Source organism: Nipponia nippon, unplaced genomic scaffold (genome assembly GCF_047370975.1).
Source record: "Nipponia nippon isolate SJK-2023a ecotype South Korea unplaced genomic scaffold, ASM4737097v1 scaffold_2, whole genome shotgun sequence".
NCBI lineage: Eukaryota > Metazoa > Chordata > Aves > Pelecaniformes > Threskiornithidae > Nipponia > Nipponia nippon.
Genome location: NW_028262336.1, coordinates 2,171,110 through 2,195,230, shown reverse-complemented (window position 1 = coordinate 2,195,230; position 24,121 = coordinate 2,171,110). Strand labels below are relative to the sequence as shown.

Here is a 24,121-nt window from a genome sequence, read left to right as displayed (position 1 = left end):
TTTACCAGCTGCTATGGTACCTTCAATTTTACTTCTTCCATAAGTCATCAGCTTTTATAGGAAGGATCAGATAGTGATCACTATTTTAGCACTGTCACAGTGCCTTTTTAGTCCCTGTGTCCTGGCAAAACTTACAGTCACCGACAGGGATCTGCTTATCTCAATATCCTGTGGGAAACTGTGTATCACCTAGGAGCCAGCAATGGCTCTTTTTACTCTTGGAAAGTGACACAATCCAGAGTTACTGGAACTCTTATTTTCTTTCGCCCCCCTCTCTTCGTTTTTTGGGGGTTTTTTGTTTGGGTTTTTTTTTTATGTTCCCTGTTAAAATCAAGAAACTGAGCCACAGATTTTTAATAATGAGAATCTGGATGAGGTTCAGTCTAAATTTTGAAAATATATTCCAATTAAAGACTTTAATAGATTCTTGGCTTTCCCCACATCTCATTGCCATGTGCATTCAATGATCCCAAGCCCCCTTTTCCCTAGTAATAAGCAGACTGCAGAGCAGGTGACATCATTCTCCAGAAGGTCAGCCTCTCCTGGACTGCTGTTTTCTGAACATTTTTTGCGAAGTTTTTGGTTGAGGGGACTTTTCTTTTTTTCAAGCTGGCTGCAGATCTGCTGTGATTGTGTCAAAAATGGTGCTTGACTTTGTAAAGCTGTGATTACTTTTGGATTGCATGCTCCAGAAGAGAAGTTTTGTACTCAGGTCAGAGGGTTTCACTGACAGAAACGTCATGTTCTTCTTCGTAGGACAATATGGTGACACCTCAGGTCACAGACCTGCAGACACTTACTGATGTGCTTTACTTCAACGGCAACACGTGCAAATAAAGCTCGTGGATCACTAGAGTCAGCCGCACCAGCCATCTGTGTGACTGGTCGTGATATCAGGCTCTCCAGTTTGTGTGGCAGCTGAAACCTATCATTGTGTAGATTAGAAAGTTATTTAATCCCTGTATGAAACAGCTGCATCCAGCACGCCGAGTATTGATTCAGTGTGTCACTGTAGCCCTTGCTCAACATACAGTTTGGGCCAAACAAATGAGCAAAGCACTAGGATGTGTGTTGAATGGAAGAAAGGATAATGTGGAAAAAATTATAATACCTTTAGATAATTGTATCATGTGGATGCATCTGGAATACTCTGTGCAGACTTGTTTTTAAAGAAACGATTAAGGACCTGGAAAACTTCCCACTTGAAGATAAAAGAAATGACTGGCACTATTCACTGAGAGAAGCACAGAAGAGGGACATAAAAATCTGTAAAAAATTAATTGTATGGAGAAGGTGGATGAGGGGGAACTTCTGTTCTCCTTATCTCGTAACATCCCACAAAAAGGGATGAACATTCAGTTAGAGTAGAAAAATCAGAGCCACTGTAATGAAACATGTTCCACACAGTCGTGTGATAAAAACATGAAAATTGCAGCCACAAGAGTCTGTCAAGGATGGGTGACACAAAGCTACCACACATTCTTCTCTCTGCAAGATAGTATGGGCCATAAAGATTCAGTACTTGATCTTCTTTGTGAATAACGATGCAAACTGCGCTTTCATTCTCAGGCATCTTCTCCAGCCAACAAATCATTCTACTTTTTTTTTTCCTGAATCGTCTTCAATCTCTTCCCACCCTTTAAAACCACATACAGTAGAAGACTATATTGTAATGTCAGTTTGCAGCTAGGAAATTGTCTCCCCACTGCTTACCACTATTTTTTTTTTTACACCAGAGATTGCATGTCCCTTTTTATCACAGTATTACATACACTGTCTCTTGCGTGTGCAGTGGCTTATCCACGGAGACCTCCAAGTTCTTGCCAGTGCCAATGCTTTCCAGCACACTGGTGAGTATGTATACCCTACATTTTGTTCCTAGACACATGATATTGTATCTGGCTGAACTAAAAGCCATGCTTTGTTTGAATGCATACAGGTTACCAAGCAATCTCTATTGCTCTTCGTACCTTTGTCGCCGTCATTACTGACAACTTTGCAGCCCTTATGAGATTTGTACCTTTTAGCAGCTGCACTGTTTCATTTAGTTCTGGACAAGTTAGTACTGGAACCAGCCTCTGCAGAGCAACACTAGGACTGTCCTTACTGGATGGTGTTTTCACGTTTATCATGTCAGCTTTGAGATCGGTCAGCTACTCATTTCTTAATACTCACTAATGCTAACTTTTCCAAGCTGGCACATGTGGCAATAAGTTAAATGCTCTCCAAAAATCCACCACACCTATACAGTTATTTCTATCAGTCAAACCTCTAACTTAAACAAATAATTCAGTTGGACTTGTTTGACAAAACTGTTTTGGAAAAGGCAGATAACACTTTCATTTAATGAAAAAATTACCAAGTGACAAAAGAAAAGCTAAGAATCCATAGCAATCCATAACAGAACAATCTAGCTGGAAAGCAATAAAGGCACTATATTTATACTGCTGAAGGCCCAAGCTTCTGCCCCAGAGAGTATCTTTTTTTCTACCACAGTAAGGGGGACTCATCTCTAGAAAGTCAAGGCTGAATTCCACAGTTCCTACAGCGGATCTGTTCCAGCACTTCACTAGACTTCATGTAACTACAGCCTATTGCTTTTTTCCTATCCACCACAGACAGCATCTTACTTCAGTACTATTATGTACTCTCTCCCTCCTCACCAGGCTGAACAACCATAACTCACTCTTCATTGATGATGTTTCTTCCTAGGCATGTGGCCACTTTTGCTGCTCTCATCTTGTCTCTCTGCAGTAAGTATGCACTCCTCTTAAGCTGCAGTGGACACATCTAGTCTCAAAAGTCTCCTGCAGCCCCAGTGCAGTTTCCCAACTAACAATTCAAAGGATAAAATGGAGGCTTGCGATTGCTCAAGGGTTTATTCAGAAATGCCACATATTCACCCAGCTTGGAGACAACAGCATGATCTAGCATTAAAGTGTCTGTTATTAAAATAATACCCTGAAAACTTCTAATTCATAAATATGCAGGGGTATGAGATGACAGCATGAACCTCAGAGCACTGAAGCTTCAGGTGGGAGAGAGGAGTAGAGTCGCAGGCAAGTCTCTTACATGAAAAGACTGGGTAAGGCTCAGAGGATCTGAGGTGCAATAGCTTATGCTGAAGTCAGCTGTTAAACACCAGTGATTTACTCACCTGTCAGACAGTTCATGTGCTTTCAAGCAAGGAGATGAAGACGTATGGGCACTGTACATCCTGGTCGTCTTAGGTTTGGAGGGAAGAATCACATGTGGCTTAAGGCCACCTCAGCATTTCTTGCTCTTTCTGCCAGCAATTCCAAGGCCTCCAGACCAGCATATTTGTGCTGGCCCTTGGGGGCTGTCCCAGCAGCCAGAAATTAAAACTGAGAACGTTTGTACCTTGGCTTTGCACCTATCACTGAGACCAGGGGTCAGCTTGTTACAGCAGCCACTGGAGAGGTGAGCACCATGATGGAGGGAATATTTCTGATTTATTATCTTGAGGTTGTTTCGCATGGCTAAACGCAGAGCTCAAGAGCACTGTTTTGTAGCGAGTTTCAAGTTTTGAGACCGACCTGTGGACACAACTTTAGTTAAGGGCTGCCTTAAACCTAGCAGTCTGTGGTGCGGTGGTGGTGGTCTGCACAGAGCCGGCTGGTCACAGGGTACTGGCTTGCTTCCTGGTTTTTCAGCTGCCAAACTATATTAAAACAAGCTAAAAATACATTAAATATTTTCCTTTCCTAATATTACCTTACCACGTAAGCAATAGCTGGACTTACCACTAGGATGTTATCTGATAACCAATGGGAGGGGAGGGGAGGGGAGGTGTGCGAGCCCGAATAGGGAGTGAGACAGAGGAGGGAGGCTGCTTCAGCGACCATGACCAGGAGGAGAGGCTGTTATGTTTCTATTTAGGTGGGTGATGAAAACGTTTCTGAATCCCTGTTTTAACTCATCTCTGACTGCACGCCTCACTGCAAGTGCTGCTTGACACACGCCCCTGCGCTTGTGCAAAACCTCTCCTGCCCTGTGATGGGCAGCCCCGGCAGCCACTGCTGCTGCCCTCCTTCTGGAGGAGCCCACGCCATCCCCAGATGGATTTGAGGTCTAGAGGAAAGTTTTGGGGTGATGTCAGGCTCAAATGTGAGAGGCTGGAGAATCTGCTACACAGGGCATGCGTTTGGTTTTGATTGCTTAACCTCACAGGTGTCGCATTTGAACACGGCTTTGGATTGTTTCTTTTCTCGCATTTATACTGGAATTTTAAAAGTACCAGGCTGCCTTGATATCTCTCTTCCCAGTGATCACTGTGTTTTTAACTAGAAATAGCTGCAATGAAGTGAATGGGGAAGTCCTATCAGTGCAAAAAAAAATAGTAACACAGCCTGAAACTGGAGATGAAAGCCCTACTTAACAAATGAGAGATGTAAAGGGCAGAAGCTATGAAAAGACACAGCATGAACAAGCGGAAAACACTTGGCCTGCCCAATAATTCTTCCCAGCCTCATACTAACAGAAGCTCTCTCCAGCAAGGCCACCAGGGTTTGAAAGCGAGGCAGCATGATCCTGGGGGGAGGCACATTTCTCGTCTCCTAAAGCTTCCAGAGGACACATGCCCCTTCCCCTTGTGTTGTCACACAAATGGCAAACTCTAACTGTAAATGGAGAACAACGTGCCTGACATGCTGGAGTGCTTCCTTGGTCTCTCTGTGCTCTCTTCACACTTAACTCATGCCATGTACTTGGGCTGGTTCTCCCAACCCTGCGCTCCTTCCTGCTCCTCCTTCTAGCTCTTAGGTGCACTGGGGACATCAGGGAGATGAAGTGGCTGGACTGCACCTCATAAGGCATGGCCTGTCCACCACTTCCATACATCCTCTCTGCTCAGTATCCTTTCACAGCAGTCAAGAGCTCAACGAGGTGCGTGAACCCCCACCCCAGCTGCCAGACGCACAGCAGAGTGCGTTGCTGCTCCTACACCCTCTTCTCCTGTTCTTTCTACAGCTCTTTGCCTGCCCTTTGTACGCTCACCTTGCTGCTTCTGCATGGTAGTGAAGTCTTCGAAGGTGAGAGTGCGCACGGGGGGCCTCCAGAAGGCATAGGTCTCCATAATGGCCTCCAGTCCCGTCCTGTGCAATGAAATTAAAACAAGGAGAGAAGAAGAATGTCAGTCAGCTGGCAAGGGTATCGGTGCTGGGGGAAGAGGGCTCCCGTCTCGCTTGACAGTCTGCCAGCAGCCACCGAAAGGTCACCTTGGCATCTGTGAATTCCTCAAGTGAGCCTTCCCGCACAGGTGCTAGCCACTGGAGTAAAATGAAATTTCCCCAGCCCAGGATTTCAAAAGCTCCTAACAGTCTTGCAGCACCTTTTTCTTTTTTTAACAAGGATCCCAAACTTTCTGTCTGTTTTGCAGGGAACACATGACCGTCAGCTCCTCAAGGCATGCTTTATCATAGAGCAGGCTTCCACACTTTGTGGATGCAAGCTGTGACGCAAACGAGGGAGGTCTGGGATTCAGCCTTCAGAATCAGAGAGATTTTATTAATTGGCTTTCCCTGTCACCTCCTAGTTCTGGACACTGCTTTGAAGTGCTACAGGAAGCTGTCCAAAAGGAAATCTCCTTGGTTTTGGACTTTGACTAGAAATGCATAAGAGGTTTTTTATAAAAGATCAGTGGCATCTCTGCTTTGGGTCCCTAACTCACTGCAAAGAGAGTACCAAAGAGAAAAAGCCAAAAATCAAGCTAGAACTTTTCCTCTTGAAGGGCTGGGGTCTCAGATTTGTTCTTATTTTCACCACAGAATGCTAGCTCTGCTGAAAGTCTCCAACTCCACGGGCTCAATGAGGACATAGGTGCATTATCAGGGAAAGACCCCCATGTTCCCTACAAGACAACCCCCTGGAGTTTCTTCCCAGGAAAGGCTTTCCTCTGTGAAAACTGCACATTGCTCTGTTCCCCATTCCTCACCTTCCCCTGCCTCTTTTCCAGCAGTGGGTTATAGCCCTCGCACTGATCGAACACGACTAGATATGCTTCGTCAAATGCGAGAACATATCCCCTTTCAATGCAAAAGGCTCTAACATCCGCAGAGCCTCTCATCAGATGTTGAGCTGATACTGGAGCTGCCTTTTGCTTCTGAAAATGTCTTTCTGCACGTGCCTCCACTCACTCAGTTAACTTTCCAAAGTCTCCCCGGAAGCTCAGATGCTTTAAATACATTGGAGTTGGCAAATCGAACTCTGTATTTTAAGAGGAGGTTTAGAAGAAAGGTTGTTGCATGGTGTTTATTAGCTGCTAAGCTGTTAGAAGTAGAAACAGAAGACATCTCTGCATAGCAGTCTCACACTAGCACTGAGCACATTACAACAAAACTATTTGGTTAATACAGCGGCCTCTGCCAGCTCATGGAGCTCAGAGACAACGAGGCAGCACAGAACGCGAACCCATCTGCTAAGCTGGGCTCTGTGTGCAAAAGCAGCTCTTCGACGACTGGTACCACCTCCAGAATTTCCTCCACTCCCTGTGTGAGAAAGCCACACATTTTCAGACTCCGTCTGCTTCTCGACACACACAGCTAGGAAGAGAACGGTACCTTTTTGCAGCCTCATAAACGATCCCCAGCCCAAACACTGAGGGAGGACCTTCTGCTGCCATATAACCAGGGGGCATAAAATGCGCTGAGAAAGTCGCAATGCAACAAGATTCAACCTACAGTTGAAAGGACCTGCCTTGATGATTAAAACCAAGTAATACATCCAGAAATGCAGACTGAAAGTTCCAGCTGTGCTAATCCAGCTGCTCTGCATCTGCCACAAGGATCGTGCAGGGAAGTAGGGAGGCCAGCTCACTAAAACCAGTGTTCACACAGTCTGGCTCAGTCATTAGATCCCTGTGCACATAACCCCGCTCTGCACCAGCATCTGACTTCTAGCTCTGCTCTCATGACTCCCTTCCAGTAAAATCCAACCCTTAACAGGAGGTGGCTCAGGGAAACAGTAAAGGCAGGTTAAAGCTGTTACCCCTGCCTCTACCCGAGGCCTGCATCGTTCTCAGCTCAGCTTGACTCACACTTCAAAGTTTCTAGCTCTCTGTCTACCCCTTTCCCCTGTATCAAGACAGTTCTCGCAAGTACCGTATAATTTGTACTTCTAAAAGAAAAGAAAAAAAGAGAATAATCAGGAGATAATAAAGAGAAGAAATAAAAGAGTAAATCAGGAATAATATACTGCTTTCAGGGGTTGGACTCCACTGTGCCTGTGAGCCCACAGAGGGTAAATGGCAGCACTGGGTGCACCAGAGCAGCTTGCAAAGCTGCTCTATTCCTACTGGGTATGTTGGGGAAAGGAGGGATGCCACCAGGGACCCACCTCCTCCTGCTCCAGGGGAGCAGGTCTACAACAGCCCCTTTGCTATGCATGTGGCTCCTGTCACCCTCCCCTTTCCACGCTGCAACTGCTGGCAGCAACACCGCGTTTTCACTGGGTTCACAGATTGCCATGTAATGCTCTGGGCAGCACTGCAGCCACAGGTACCTGAAGAATGGATGCCAAACTCCACAGCTGGCTTAAAGCCACCTCTTTCACCTCTTTCCTTTTACTGCCCCAAATGAGAGTCCTTTACTCCCCCAGAGGTGTGCACATGTTTAGCATGCATGATAAAACACCCTCCCTAAGCGTGTGGATGACAGAGCTCAAAGTTATGCCCAGTTCTCCTACACCCAAATTTAGGCCCCTGTATACTAGATTTTTTCCTGGTTTGTTTGTTTGGTGTTTTTTTAATCTTTGTACAGAGCAAATGTTGTGGGTGTTTCTGAAATAATATCTAAGCAGAACACATCCTTACTAAACTTTCAGATCCTTCCATGCATCAGACAAGATCCACGAGACAGCAGCCCCTTGTGCTAACCTGCTAGGCACCTGCCACCACATGTATGGGGTATTGCAGAAAAACGATGTGCAGTCATGCAAAAACCGCTTGGGTCAGAATGCACACCACCCTTGCGTGACTGATTTTACAACTCTATCCCTAACCTTTCAATATATTTTTTTTCTTCTTCCTGTGATGTATTCTTATTTTTGTAAAGAAATGGTGGGGTGAGGGGGTGGGAAATTCCATCACTGTCAACTCTAACAGCCCTCTCTCCCATAGCAGTTTATGACGTTAGTGGGGTGCCAAGATATCCAGAGCCATGTCACAGACTTCCACCACAGGACAGAAAGGTAATGCTCTCCTAGTCAGCAGAAATACTGGAGTGCCATTCTCTGTGTGTTCCAGCCCCTAACAGGGAAAATGAATGCCTCCTGGCCAGTGAAGAGACATTTTGAGGCAGCAATAAATGCTGACCAAAAAAAAAATTGTTTTCAGCATTTCTGAAATCTCAGCAACTTCTTTTGGGCTTTGGTGAGGGCTGCTGGTACCAAGTGTGCTGAACATTATCCATGTGGCATCCACTTTCTCTTCCAAAGAACTGCGCTGAAAAATTGACTTCAAACTGTCTATCAGGCCATAAACCCTCCCCTCTCACACCATCTTTATGAAGGAAGTAAAAAAAGTATCAGAAGAGGACTCACTGCCAGCTTTATTTTAATAAGGTCAGTCCTTTAAAAGGTATCCAAAATTCGCTCTCTCTTTTTCATTCATTTTTTTATTTTCAGTGCTATAAAGTTTTAATAATAGGCAATAAATGAAACAGTTCCATTGTCTGAAAAATGAAAAAAGATGTACGAGCTATCTGTGCACCTCCATAATCCATCCCATATGGCCAACCTTGCCATTCCCGCTGCACGCAGGATTCAGGTCATCGCTTCATTGTTCAGTGGGGAAGCCCAACTATTGGCTCCAAGCACCCTCCTGGCTCCCTTACCCTAGACAAAAGCTCAAAGAGCATTTCCAACACAAACAACTTTTATCCACCTCAGCTGCCCACATCTGAAAGGAAAGTGCTGTTGCTTGCCTTCAGCTTAGTTTTTTTTTTTCTTCCCTCACCCTGCTGGGTTTCCTGACTGTTGTTCCTTCTGGCTTCCTCCTGGATAAGGAGCTCCCCCAAGCATCCCACTGTCAAACGAACTTTACTCAGTCTCCAAAAATAGGCTCTGTGGCATTAAACCTGCACCCTCACTACCCAAACATTTGGCTAGCTAAGCTCCATATGTCAAAAACTCTGATTCTCAACGTCTTGAAGTTCAGGAAAGCAACCAAGTAATACCTGCCTCGTACGTCCATTACATAGGCATTCTTTCACTACCGGGACCCGTTCTCTTGTTTCACTTTTTCAGATGCTCCATGTGCTTTTGCAGATAAAGCAGAGGGACCAAAAATCATGTAAGAGGGAATCTCTAATAAGCAGGAACTAAGACTTGGCCTTCTAACACAGGGTAACTCCCTAATCCATCAAGGCTAATGGCTAGATTGCTGAACACCACTAGTTAACATTGTTTGAGTGCTCAAAGACTGCAAAACAACACCCAGCTGGTGAGCGGTTTGCATCCGTCCCTCTGGAATACCTCACTGCTCCTTCTCCCAGCGCAAGGACTGAGGCAGTCAGCTGCGAATGGAGACACTCATGCAAACAACTGAAGGAGATCCAAGAAGGCATCCATGAAAATATCTCTCCCCCAGATGGATACAGGCAGTTACATCACGATGGGCTGTCCCGCAGCAGCAGGTTTTTACCAGCCTCTTATACTAATGAAGGGAGACCACAGTCATAAGGAACCATACGGAAAGACTGTGAGCTGACGGAAGTAAAAAATTTAAAAGAGAAACTAGCTTTAAAAACAACAGTCAATCCCATAATTTCTGCAGCAGGCAACAAGAGTGAAACAATATCAGAATAAGAAATAAGTGAAGGAAAAACATCCCTTTCCATTTCATGGAAAAGCCTCAACACAAAGCAGAAAGGAAATGTCCCAAGGAAGAAGTAGCCTAAGAGTTCCTCTTCTCCCACCATGCTGGGTTTTTCCAGTTTTTTTTCCTCCATCATTTGCTGGCAAACTCTAACCATAGCTCTGATTCAGTATCCCAGTGTCACTGGGATATGATGCCCTGGAGCAGCCTCAGACATTCTGTGGCCCCTGTTGCTGCCACACTTCTTTTTTTTTTTTCTTTTAAGACCTTATGCAGAAAACCTCTTGGACATATACTGCACTTGCCTGCTTCACAAATGTCCCCTTTTTCAAATTACCCTGTTTCTTTTTCAAAGGAGGCCTACATTTTCAGTGGGACATTTTCCAGCTACAGCCTGATGCACCATAGCCGACCGACGTGGTGGTGAGGATGTGGGAAGTTACAGAGCATCATGATCGTCACTCCGGTTGACCACTGATCCTGATGAGATTAGAAAGTCACAAGGGGAAGAGGAACCAGCCAGCACAGTTAAGAGAAGTCCCATTTGGAGAGTCCTTTCCACACACTGCTTAGACCTTAAGGCTTTTCTCCCTCCTATGTGTATATCTATCTATGTGTCCTCTTTAAAGGGAGCAGCTGAGCCCTGGAGTGTCCTCTGCTAGTTGACAACAGCGATGCAACCTTAGCCAGACCACTGCTTGTGAGGCAGGCGCCTGACTGCTATACATGCTTGCAAATACCTTTGCCTATTTTTTCTTCCTAAAGCCTCAGGCTGCTCTCTTTGATGTGTAATACCTTAAAGATTTTAATTCCTCTTTACATCAGCAGAGAGCCTTACTGAGCCCTCCCCACAGCTGCAGCTGTGTAGCAATTTCCTGCCCTTTCTTAAATCAATGAGCTACAAAGATCAGTAATTCCCAACCTTTTCAGGAAACTGTCCAAATTCACTGGGCTAGGGCCTTATTAATGCCTTCCACGTTAATCTAGCCCACCGTGTACCTGGAACTGCATCAATCCCTCTTCTAAGCCCAGCCTCCAGTGCAGCTGTACCTCTGCGCACAGGGAAGACCTCGTACCCGGGGCACATACTACTTCCCCCGCACAGGGGAGGAGAGCAGAGTAGAAGTCACATATGCCTCAAGTATCAGAACTAACGCCCACAGCAGGAATTAACTAAGGGTGGTAACATCTTTTTGCATGGCTAACGTAAGATGAGAACAGAGGAGCTGAGCTAGGAAGCTGCTAGGTCAGTAAGATGTCTTCTTCGTGATCATGGAGAGTGTAGCATTTAAATGGGTGATGGGAAACACTGGGAGGTTGCCCATTCACTGAACACTTCCCATACCAAACCATGAATGAGGTAGTGGTCCTGGTGAACACACACAAGAGGAGCATGCAAGGAAAAACTGAATTACAGTGCCCATGGGGACAGCAAATGAGGGCTATGCACGTGACTTTCACTCTGGTTTGCACACTCGGAGCCTTGCTTTACAACCCTAGGGTTCTTGTAACATAGTCATATATGGCTAATTCTATAATTAATTTAATGTTTAAAGCCTTTGTCACGCTGATTTAAAGGATACCCATGTCATTTAGACCTGAAATACTAAGATCTGCTGCACACTCTGCTGGATTCATGAATGGCAGAGAAAGTTGAATCTTTTTGTTCGGACTTTCTTATTCTTTTTTGATAACATGGTAATGCCTTCTACTAATACAACAGTTTTTGGATTCAAGTTCCTGGGTTACTGTCGTGTTATTAAAATACAACATATTCTAAATAATGCTTAAGGTGTTCTATTTAATCTTTCCATAAAAATCCTGACAAAATTAAGCAACACAAAGTGAAACTGTTTGACATCGCTGGAGAAAAACTGAAATGGTTTGAAACCAGAATATTTTTGCACTTTTATCCTGCAAACCTATCAGAAACTCAATTTTTTCTTCCAATGTAAAGCAAGCATTTATCTCCAAGTTTTGGAATTTCCTGTGAAAATTAAAAGAAAAACTTGCCTTTCAGCCTTTCATACCATTTTTGTGTATAATAAAGCAAAAGTGTCTGGATCTTCTTTCCTACAACTTTCATTATTTTGCAGAGTTTTAGCATGTGACCTGTTTGTCTGTTTTAAAATCTGCAGTGCCCCATTTTTCTATTTCTGCTCTTCATTTTAGTAACAACAAAAAAAAAATTAAAGAAACTCTACAGTATCTTTACAACTTCATTTATTTTACCTAATTCTCTGGATATCATGGCACCATACCAGTAATACAGGAACAGTTCAATAACCTATCAGAGATGCTAAAGAAAGTTTTAATTGTGTTTCTCAACAACAAATTGTAAAGCTCAGAGGAACATGAAAATAGTAGAAATGAGCATAAATAAATTAATTATCCAGCAGGAAGTAAAAGCAAGAGAAAAACATATATACAGAAGAAAACAGCCTTGAAAGTAGTGGTAACAGAAGGGGTACTGAGGTAGCAGTGAACAGGAAATTAAACATACGACAGCAAAAAAATAGCCATAGAAACAAATGCTGTCAAGCAGGGAAGTGATAAGCTGTCTTTACAGATATGTTGCCTAAGAATATCTAAAACCCTTTCTCTCAGGGTTTTGGGACTGCAGGATCTGGGCAGAGGTAAGAGCAGCACTGGAAGAAACTTCTGTCAAGAAATGGGGTCAGTCTAGGTGGCTAGCCTGGAAAGCATTTTCTAAGAAAGCCATCATTATACATTGGATCTGTTTAGGTAAAGTAAAACAGTCCTAATTCCTCTAAGAAGTAGTCTAGAGCAAATTTCTCCTGTAAAAATGAATTAGGATTGCAAAACGCCTTCCTCAGCCTTAGACGCATGCCCTGTGCACTCAGCAGGGGAAGGCGAGAGGAGACCAGTGAGGAAACACAAATAAGCTCCTGTTACCTGTTTCTCCCAGAATCTCTGAAACCTTTAGCGAAGGGGTTTCTGTCAATTTTTAATCTGGTGATCTACAAAGGAAGAAAAAGAGAATTAGCTGATCTCTTCAAAATCTTTTTCTTTCAACAAATGAAAATTACTGATGATTACCACCCTTGCCCAAACCACCTGTATGATGATCTTTCATACTTATTTTGCCCAGACTTATGTTAAAGTCACCCTTCCATTATCCATGAACAGATTATCTGCTTAGCAAATGAACAGTGCCAGAGGCAGAAACCGGGCAGCATCGGGAAGCCTGGCACAGCGCTGGGGCTGAGAGGCTGCTCCCGAAGGAGAAGTGCGTCTTGGACCCAGGCGCAAAACCCCATCAGCTATAACTCATCAATGGCTGTGTGGTTCGGGAAGCAGGCATAATGCTCAGGTTTGACTGGTATCTGGGTTATCCCAGCCTCAACACTCTAGATATCCAGCAGCTGGATGCACTCATGGACCTTCAAACAATGCTAAGGAGAAAAAGCCAAGCAAAGCACAGGCTACAGCCTCCAAAGATGGCAGCTGGCCACCCGCTCACGCGCACAAGGTGCTGCTGTTCTGGCCAGCATTTGGGTGGCCCATTCAAGGGTTTTCTGGTCTGGAAACCACTTTTTTTTTTTCTCTTTTTTTCCCTCCTCTAATCAAAAATGACGACAGCCAGACTGAGTGCTTTTGGGGAATCTTCCTTCCTGCTTTATTTTTAGACATGAATTCCATGTTGGTAAATATGGAAAATAATATTGGGATTTTGACCTTGCAGACCATGCTATCATACTCCCCGTTGGCTATTCCCCAACCTGGTACAGCACAAGAGGTCCCCTCTGCCAGCCTCACCTTGTCCCAGAGACCATGTCTCTGGAGTGAAAAAAGGAGCGAGATCTCCAGATGCTGTTAAATTTGAGGTGTTTTTGCTGAAACTGCTCAAAAGGGACTAGTTTAATACAGACTGATCTGAAGTGGATTTGCAGGTGTTTTGCTTCTGTCAGAACCAAGCCCGTACTCTGGATATTAACCTCAGATCTGGAATGCAGCTCCTATTTTTGCAGAAGCTTAATTTGCGAACTTAATTTCCGCTAGCCTGACTTTGCAGCTGTCCTGGGACTTGTGTGTACAGAGACAGATATGTTCTGTGGAGGATGGAATTACAGCAGAGGGAATCCCTGTGGTGGATTTGCTAACATTTTACAATTGTTTCCAGAGACGCTTCTCCCAGTAAGGCAAAGTTTTACAGCCACTGGAGGGCATGCAGGCAGATTCAGAGGATTTAAATTTATTTTTAATGAAAAGTTTTCTCCAACCCACCGGAATCTCCTTAACTGATATTATTATAATGTCCTTCGCCATTTTTTTTTTTTTTGAGAAAACCCCCAAATGTGTGGAATTCAGAGAGACAGGAAGAAATTTCACTGCTTCTTTACAGTGAGGTGGCTTACAGTGCCAGTGCCTGACAGAGATCCTTCCCTTAGCACCTCCCTTACCTGTGTAATTCTGTTGTATAGGTCTGGTCATTAGGGAAGAATGACAGGCTTTTTCCTGACATTTCTTCTCCTTTCTCTATCCTCTTTCCATGTCTGGTCTACAGTTAAAGTTTGTGGAGTACATGCATTTGGGCAGGGGGGCAGGAAATTTCAAATGTCGCAATGACAGCAAACCCACCATTTTATTGCAATATTTTTTTCTGCTAGAATATTTGATCCATTTTGGATCCCAATTTAAGTCAATTCAAGGGGACCAGGCTGAGAAAAAGTTAGGAGTGAGTATCCAGAAGCAGTCATGGGAGCACTGTCGGCACACGTGCTCTCTCTTACATGGTGCAAAATAAAAACTCTATAACAATTCACTGGCCAAATGTGACGATCTGCCCTAAGCTGACTTGACATGGGTTTGCCCCTCAATCCAAGAATACTAAGTATTAAAGACATCCACTGAGTTCATGAAGTCATTTTCCAGAAGCACAGATGCTGTTATGGAGAAATACTTACCTCGCCATTTCCAATTTGATTTCTCTGCAATTTATGGCAGAAAACTGTATAACCTATTTTCTTAACAGGCTTGATAAGAGATTATTTTTTCTTCCAAGCCGGTTTGTACCCTCATTCTAGCTTATAACAGTATCTTGTGCTCTGACACACTATTAACACAGCAAAAAGCTTCACAAACTGAGATTCTGTTTCACATTCTGGGAAAAAAATCACCTTACAGAGCTCTTTTAATGCCATCACAACACCCACCCCAGTAAGGAGGAGAATGGCAGGAAAGGGAAAAGGGATGTGCACAGTGTCTCTCACCTGAGAATAAAATAAATGGTATGTGTACACAAACAAGAGAAGAGGAGCACACCGAGTCCAAAGCATGACAGAGGTGGTGTGAAGGCTAGTGGGAATCCCTGAGGCAGAAGTGGTTGGCAGAGGAGCGACAGATAAAGGGACTACAGAGGGAATGGGTGGATATAAGGAGCTCTCAATGTGTGCAATGAGCATGCCTGCAGAAGAGATGAAGTAGGCCACCTCCTCCTCAAAGATTAGGACACCATCTTCTCTGGCCACTGGAGAAGGGGGAGCAAACGTGTAATCCACAGCAAGCCCTTTCCAAAACTCCTTTTTTTGCTGGGGTCTCAAATTCTTACATTCTCAAATGCTCACATTTTCCTAGGAATGAATTTCCTCTAAAAGATATCGTATCTTTTGGGAAAATAGACAGGGGATTCTGTAATCAAACACGAGTGTGGGCTGAGATTACACTTCTGAGAGCCATGAAGGCTAGTTCAAGAAAAAGGGGCAGATCAGTAACAAAGCTCAGTAGTCAAGGCCTCTGCAAAGAGGATCCCACTGTAGCAACATCTCTTCCTTATGACATCTGGAGTCAATGGTAACACTCTCCACTGGGAACTGTGCAAGATCCGAATCAAGCGTGAATTATGCGTGAGAATTTTAGTTCATATGCAATATATAGACTGCTGCTGCTTATGTTCAAAAGCTTCTTTTGTCAGCAAACTGATAAGATTATTCTTCTATAAAACTTCCTTCACTTTAGCAGTGAAAAAAAAAATCTGTGTTTTCTCTGTGAGATAAGTTGTACTGCCTTTAAAATTATGGTGGGGACAGGAGACTGTGGTTTGTACCACAAGGCAGCAAGGAAAAGTGAACACAATACATCTCTTTATGGTTGATCTCACCTATGTATTTTACAATAAAATCTGCAGGGACCTTATCTGCAAGAGGGCTTTCTGGCTAGATACCTCATGTCTACACACTACCCCATAGCAAGGATTTTCTTTTTGTGCAGAAAAAAAACAGTGAGCCTGTCAAAGGTACACAATTCTTGAGCTACATTTCTTAGAGAAGTTAATGTCTCAAACACAAAGAGCACACTGGTATTTTTATGAACACACAACATAAAAGGAGTCTGAAGGCATGCAGCTTTACCTGTTGATTTTGGTAGGCTGTCACTGTGGTGAAGACAGTCTCAGGGAAGTTGAACGTTTTCACCCCATCTCCTGAAGGAACTGGCTTTGTAGGAGAAAGATCACTGCTGAAATCCTTGCGGATGACATGAACACGGGGCTGGTACTTATGCATTGAATGCAAGATGATCTGAAGAAAAAAACAAAAGGAGAAGGATTTTTTTTTTTTCCCCAAAACATCTACACTACATCCAGAGGTACAAGGAAGCAGGGATGGAATAAGGGCTAATATGAAGAAAATTACTCTTTTCTTACAAGTATGTACGAGACAAAGTTTGTGCTATATGCAGGTGCCATGTCAAAGTGGAACTTCCATTCGAAGGAGAAAGGGGCTTTATTGCTTTATAGAGTCAGGCAACATTTTGAGGAAAAGCACTGAAGTAGGGGAAAAAGCTCTGCAGCTCTGGGGAGTGGCTACAGACATGCATGCCCAGCAGGACACAAGAGCATCGGAGCAGCAGCAGCACCCTTTCAAATCTGAGAGGAGCAAGGCTGGGGTAGTAGACATCAGGGTTAGCTTCTAACTTACATGGCCTTGATCATCAAGCTCGTTGTTGGTCAGCTTGAGCTTGTCAAAACTGACCACCTGCCTCATCCAGGTGTCTCCAGAAGCCAGCGAGTCGGGGTGGATGTAAACCCTTGGGGGCACTGGGGAGTCAGCATTGCCAGCCACCATCCACTTGGAGCTGTGATACACATACCTGAAAGAGGAAGGGGTGATGGCTAAGGGAAGTTGTCACTCACTCACTCACAAACTCACTCACTCACTCGAGGAGAATTCCCAGGGCTCCCCCTCCCCTGCCACCCTACCGCACGCATCCCAAGCTCTCATTTGCAGTCAAGGGAGAATGTGCTTTATTGCAACCTCCTACCTTCTAAATGAAAGCCAGATTACCCCTGAGCCACTTGTTCAGACTTGATTCCTTATTAAAACCACCTTTGTAGTTATTTGCCCTGTAAAACTCTGCCACATGTGCCTTCTCAACTCCTTAACCCTCTCTGAGCCAGAGTAAAAGGCTAGAAAATATGGGTAAACAAAGCCCTTTCTGAAAATATTAATAAACACCCTAGAATTTCTGGAAATCTGCACTGGCTGCCATGCCAGACTGTGCAAAACACACGTGTCTTCATGCAGAAAAGGAAAAATCCAATGGATAACACTAGAGCAATTGATAAAACAGAATTTCTGGTTTGAAATGTTGCAAAATAGGAAATTCCATATAGTATTACAAACGTTGGGATTAGAGGAAAAAATAATTTTTATGTTCCTGGTTTTTTGTGATCTTTCGTGTGGACCTAGCCATCCTATATATGCCATAGATTTCTCTACCACAGCTTTGCCTACATACTTTTTTTTCTTTCTGTCATGCAGCCTAAGGCATTTCACAAACAGTCCTGCTAACACCTCTGAGTTCTGCCCTGTGCTGCCCCTCGTTGGGTGTCTACTCAGCTCCGCTAAGCTATTTCAGTCCTTACCTACAAACAGTGGCTCATTTCATGTATTTTCAAAAGAAATGAAAAAAAAAAAAAATAAATCTGTTCCTTTCACTGCTAGTTTGCTCTATGTGGCTGCACAAGCTAACAAGGACAGAAACAAAGTGTAAGGCAATATATTTATTTTCGACATTAATGCTGTCAGAACCACACTCAAAGAAAGGGGCAAAACATCTAGCTGAGTATCAGACACTACCTTTGTGCTTCCCAGGAAAAGCATTTCCCTGAGAAACACTGCACAATCTGAGAGCAAAAATGTAATATTTAGCATTTGAAGCAGAGGATCAATTCTTGAAATTGTGGTGCAGTCAAGACTATTTGGGGAAAAGGCTTGCTCTCAGGGGTCTTTTAATGAGTATAGATAAATCACTTCTGTCTGGATAGCTTTCTTGGATGCAGAGGACCATGAGTTTTCCAGAGTGATTTTTAGGATTGGGAGCCCAGAGAAATCTCTTCTTCCTGTCTTTCAGCTCAGCGGTGGAGAGTCACCAGAGGGTTTCTCAATGTCTCCATACTGTAGGTCAGGGCCCGTATGCCCTGTGGCTGCTGTGCTGAACAGTGAATGCTTTTAAAACAAAAATCACCCAATTCGGTTCAGACCAGACCTGAGATGCCCATCTTAGTTCAGCGCCACTTGTCCATTCCTTTCTTGCTGAAGTAGCTTTAGAGGCTCCAGACTCCCCGTTGATAACTCCAGTTATCTGTTCCCTCAGACAGTCGTTGCTAATCATGTCAATTGTGAAATGCATGCTAGGGATCTCCCCAATTAAAAAAATTTCTATTTGAAAAGAGCAAGATTTCAATATAAAAGTGCAAGAGAGTATTTTAAAACCTCTGGATTTGTGTCTCACGATTCTGGTCAAATCAACTATATTGGTGTAAATCAACATGGTCTCCTCCAGCATACCTGTGCAATGGTGTATAAGGGCATTGTCTTTCCTAGGCTCTCACTGACAGTAAGTTATCACAAAGTTCCTACCTCTGCACCTGAAAACTTACCTGTATCTCTTGTTATCCACAGGCACAATGTCCATGGCAATATAATACTGCTGGTGGGGATCCAAACCTGTAATTTTCACTCTCATGGCTGGAAACATTCTCCTAGGAGAAGAAGAGTAGAAATAAGGAAGAAAATGGTGAATAAGGAAGCTGAAGGGGCTCCTTCGTCCTCTCTCTGACACCAGGAGCACGCTACTTTACACAGCCCAGTTCTTGGCACGACTACTCTGGGCTTGGTGTGGGCAGCAAAGAGTGTGCTGGCAGTGGTTTGAATCTTCAAATTTTTCCCACTTACGAAAAGGGGTAGCAGGATAACAACCTGTGAGTAACAATAAAACTTTCCCAGTCGAGCAGTCTGTTCCCAGCTCCTAGCAGACAGTTCTGCTATGCTCCACACAAATTGTCCTCTCTAGGCATTTCTAGGATGGGCAGTGTATCTTCCTGCTGTTTTTCCTGCTGGCTGTCCATCTATAATTATTCTGTCTTATTCCATTAAATGCAGGATCACTTTAGTTCTCTTTTTTGAGAAAATCACATTTCAGTATAGAGTTTGATAGTACTGGAGTAATATTTAAAGCAAATCCATCATCCTAAAAGATCCTCTCACTCTTATGTTTATAGTTATTTAAGAAAAAATGTCCCTCAAATTTATCTGCTTATTAGGCATATATTTTACATTTAACATAAACATTGGCATTATCGTCATGGTTTCCTTGAATTCTTGGTAGTATTTTGTGCAACCTTTTCAATAAGTTTTGTTTTTTCTACATCATATGTTCCAGATCTGTCTTAAGCATTTTCTGATAGGCAAATTACAAAACTCTACACCAGCAAGAATCAATACTCAGCCTTTTTTTTTTTTTGTCTGAGCACAAGTTTAGCTCTGTGTGCACTAGTCACTGGTCTGGAGGTCTTTGTAGCTAGGTAATTATTTCAGAAGAGAACAGCTCAGAACAATTTTAACCTCAAAGCATACCAGTGTTAGTGCGGCTATGGCATCATTTCTCCTTCTTAAAAATTTTCTGGTTGCCAGTAGTCCAATTGCCATTCTACACTTTCCTCAAACAGCATGCCGAGTGAATTGTTTATGCCATATTTTATTTGCAACTAATGTGGTATTTTAACGTCTTCATAAAATATGAGGAGCAAAATTAGGTGAAGTGCAAAAGGAAACGAGCAGCAGAGCACTGAACGAAATCCTGCATTGTTTCACCGGCTGTTAACTTAAACCTGAGCTCTACTTGAGTGGCTTCTCAGCCCTGATCTGATAAAACCTTGAACTGAGATCCTACAGGATGGTGTTACTCGATGCCATGACTTCTGCCCAGAGGATACACATCTTTGGTAGGAGAAACTCTGAAAGTACTGGATGCTCATATGAAATTACATTCTGCTCCTCTGATAAGTAGATATATCCTTATGGAATTAGGGTGGTTTGGATGGAGGGAGGATATTGAAGGGAATTTAAAATCGCAGTGGCAAAATCATGTAAAAGTGTACAAGCAATGTTTGTCCACTGTTTCTAGGGGCCATCCCTAGAAACCATCATGACACTTTCCTTTCTGTTTAGTGAGGAGCAGTGAAACGTCAAAGAAGATTGAGATCTCCTCCCAACATTTCTGTTTCTCAAAGTATTACCAGTGAACACAGCCTGGAGGAGGAAGAAAACAGGAAAGTTTATGTCAGCATCTCCAAACATGTCTCTCAAACTTTGCACTGAAGGGATGCGACCATGAGAAGCTATTTCATTCTTTCCCATCTTTCCCATCCAGGCCACATATACCCACTTGCAGAAGAGGGTGGGAAGGAGGAGATCAGCGCCTTACCCACAGCTCTTCCATTTCAAGCCACTGAGAAGGAAAGTTCTGACCTGTTAGTAACTGCATCTGTCTTGGAAAAAGGTATTTATTGCGGGGCGGGGGGGGGGGCGGTGAGGAGAGCACCACCCCACAGCTGCCGGAGTACAGCTAACCCGAGTTATGAGAGACATGAAACTGTCAGAAAAATTGCCTGCAGAAACCCTTCAAGGAGAGAGCAAATTGGTGCAACTGATGGTGTGGGTTTGCTAGCTGAATGATTTGGGGGAGGAAAAGGGAATAATGGATTAGTCTTCAGTGTCTTGAGGGCATTACCTTGTTTCTACCACAATGGCTTATTAAATCTGCCAAGCCAAATGGGTACAGGATGTGGCATTTTACAGTCCAGCTCTCCTTAATTGGAGAGAGGTGGCTTGGGAGCAGCTAAGAGGTAGGTCATGTTTCAGAGGATGTTGATGAGAAACCCAGGATTAAATCTGAGTCGCTTTGGATCTAAGTCTGTGCACTGTCTTGGGAAAATTGAATGCTGTGTGTCCCGAGAAGCTCTCTCCAAATCTGCAGCCCCGTGTAAAGTTGCAGTGTAGCCTGTGGGGTTGCTTGCTTATGAAATACCTTGTAAAAGATTACCGCAGACCATTCAACAGGCTTAGAGGCTAATCTCTAAAATGATCGGAGAGAGCTCGGCTGATCCCACTGCTTTCTCTAAGGTTTAAGTGTACTTTTAAAGTTCTGTAAATTATTACTGTTTTTCTGTGGGTGTAAAAGTAACTAACTCAGGTTTCTTTGCCACAAGGATGTGGCCTGGAACTGTCACAGCAGGTCTCCAGCAGCACTGCTGCCTGGAAAGGGGAAAATGGAAAAGGCAGAGGCAAGCAGTGGTGACTTAGGGATGTACTCAGGTGTAATCCTGGTTACCTCCCTGTGCTCTGTGTTTCCTCTTGGCTGGCTCTTGGCCCCACAGAGGCACCAGCCCTATAGAAAATGGGAGGCTCAAAGGTTTGGAAGGAATTCAGGCTGTTTGAATATGGCTGTAGTAATAAACAGTCAAGAACCTTTAATCTAGAAAGATATCAGCTAGCTTTATAGTCAACAGACATGAAGGCTGTCTGTTCTCATAAGGAACACGTGATGACATCTGATATATCTTAGGAGGAGGTTTTATATCAGCAGCAGTTTGGGATGATCAAGTTATATATTAGCTTTACCACTCAGCAGGAAAACAGTCTTCCTAAACTTAGACTGTGAACGCACACACAATACCCTTTTAGGGGAAATACGATGTGATATGGAATAAGTTATTACAATTATTTTAGGACCACTTAGAAGTGTTTTAAAAAGCATTTTTGTATCAACCATGTGCCTCAGTCTACTCAATTCCTGTCTTCTTCCATAACGAGAATGAGGTTTATGAAATTCTGAATGTGAAGAAAATTAATGATATCTAAAGAGCTCTAAAACTCGATTAAAATAGTATTTGCCAGCACAGTAGTGTACAGATATTAAGAACCATGTTTGGGAACTTTCAGCAATAGAAAGAAGTAGTTGGATTGTGGCAGCCAGCATCATTTTTTTGTTCTTGTTTAAAATTATCATTTAACACAAAAATATAGCTCAAGTTTCCTTTGTGAAAACTGTTCAAAGAAGGAGGATGACAGGTATATCTCCAAACTGGATTTTTTTTTTTCCAATAGCATAAAGCTTCAGTTCCTAACCCTTAGGAGTCTCAAGGTGCCAACTCTTATCCCTATCCCTTGAACCAGCACATGTGAAGCTTGTGTCAAGTTGGACCTGTCTTCAAAGTTGGCCTGCTCTGAGTGGAGGTATGGGCCACATGACCTCCAAAGATCCCTTCCAACATAAATTCATTCTGAGTTTCACAGCTTAGTTTTAGAGAGGACAATTCCCCTTTAGGGGATAAGAAATTAAAAGGTACCTGGCAGGTTGTCTCAAAACACAAATGCAATTCCTTGAAGCTCTTCAGACATTGGAAATACTCCTGTACAGACCGCTTAGTGAGAAGAAGTCAGATGAGAGTTTAAAGGACTGGCACTTCACAGTTTTCATGACTGTTTAGTGTAATGATTTATCCACTGCGTAAACAACAGCTTAATTTAAATAAGATTAAATTTGCTTAAGGGTGACATCTGCTAAATGCAAACCCTGGAATGAATGGATGTGCTCTTTAACGGTAGAAAAAGACAATTTGTCTATTGACAGTAACAGACAGAGTAGTCATTTCCCAGTCATAAAAAAATCTGATTGAGAAACTCTGCAAAATAATCTGATTTAGGTTTACAGATTAAGTGTGCACGGTGTTTATAACGTGCATGAGTTTACAGGGCAGCCTGAAGTTATCATTGCTATTTTATACCTCATATTTCCTTGCATTTAAGACCAGTGCCAAATGTATATTTCTTTATAAAAAAAACCTGTGAGGATTGAAAGTGAGGGAAGGGAAGGCAACAAGGAAGGCAACAGGGAAGGGAAGGCAACAGGGAAGGGAAGGCAACAGGGAAGGGAAGGCAAGGGAGGAATGCCTTTCTGTTTCCCTCTGCAGCGTGGGGTCATGTAGAAGAGATGTTTGTGTTGAGAGGAAAGGCTGAGGGCAGGGCTTGGGAGCAAAAGGATTTATTGTTTATGAGGGAGAGGGAGCCCAGCAGATCTTCTCAGTAGCTCCCAAAGGGGACATTTTTCTGGAAGCTGGAGAAAGCTTATCTGACCTACTGGGCCAGGACCTCTGGGTGGCAGTTTGGTAGCTGTAGCCTACCAGCCCTCACTCTGAGAAGTCCTCTCCATGGGCCCCTTCAGCATCAACAGATCTTTGCAACAAAATCCCTGCTGCTGTCTTTAACTGAAGAGCACTGTGGGGCCCTTCCTTCCTTCCACCGGAAATAAAAAAAAAAGTTTGGTAATATAAACAGCCCCAAGTACACATTTCAAACAGCTCAGACTCATGGTTTCAGGGAGGCAAAGAAACTTCAGACAAAAAACGATTTAACCTATCAGGAGGCACAGAGGAGTCAGGAGAGGACAAGGTCACCTGTCAACTCACTACTGGCTTTTTCCACTCTTATTACGGAGCCTGGCCTCAACACTTAGGTTTGAGCCATCCTGCAATACAGATATGATAACTATGATATGACAGATGAGATCATTTACCTCACTGCTGAGATGAGATCCTGACTCTGTAACAGGTAGAACCTGGGTTTCCAGACGAATACCTCCTGGCTGTGCTTGTGTGCGTGGTCGCACTCATATAACCACCTCCATTAACAGCAGGCAGGGCTTCCCTTCCAGAGCAGGACTCCAAGCACTCTTTATAGTGTCTCCCCCCAGTAATAAGTGCACATAGCTTTCCCCTTTGGGCAGTACTCCTATGCGGCAGTTAACTAAGTTACCCCTGCAGCTCAGGTGACCATGACTTGAGCTAGGGATCGTAGAGGTGTGGGGAGGGATTCAAATTCCTCTGCTGATGTTGCCAGGGTACATGTGTGATAACCATTGGTGAAGGAGAGTAGAGAAAAAGAGTTAAAGATGTTTTTAGGAATAGTTGCTTAAATCAGTATGACC

General features: G+C 43.6%; 1 protein-coding gene across 1 annotated transcript in view; it reads right to left on the bottom strand.

Annotated features, from left to right (window-relative positions):
* The window catches only part of TBX15 (T-box transcription factor 15), a 96,951-nt gene that overhangs the window by 11,194 nt on the left and 61,636 nt on the right, over nucleotides 1-24,121 (bottom strand). The window contains exons 3-7 of the mRNA XM_087757757.1: nucleotides 18,735-18,836; nucleotides 16,771-16,942; nucleotides 16,204-16,371; nucleotides 12,749-12,813; nucleotides 5,017-5,114 (exon numbers count right to left, since the gene is read on the bottom strand). Of these exons, the coding sequence (XP_087613883.1) occupies nucleotides 5,017-5,114; nucleotides 12,749-12,813; nucleotides 16,204-16,371; nucleotides 16,771-16,942; nucleotides 18,735-18,836 (605 nt within the window). The remainder of the gene's footprint in view (nucleotides 1-5,016; nucleotides 5,115-12,748; nucleotides 12,814-16,203; nucleotides 16,372-16,770; nucleotides 16,943-18,734; nucleotides 18,837-24,121) is intronic.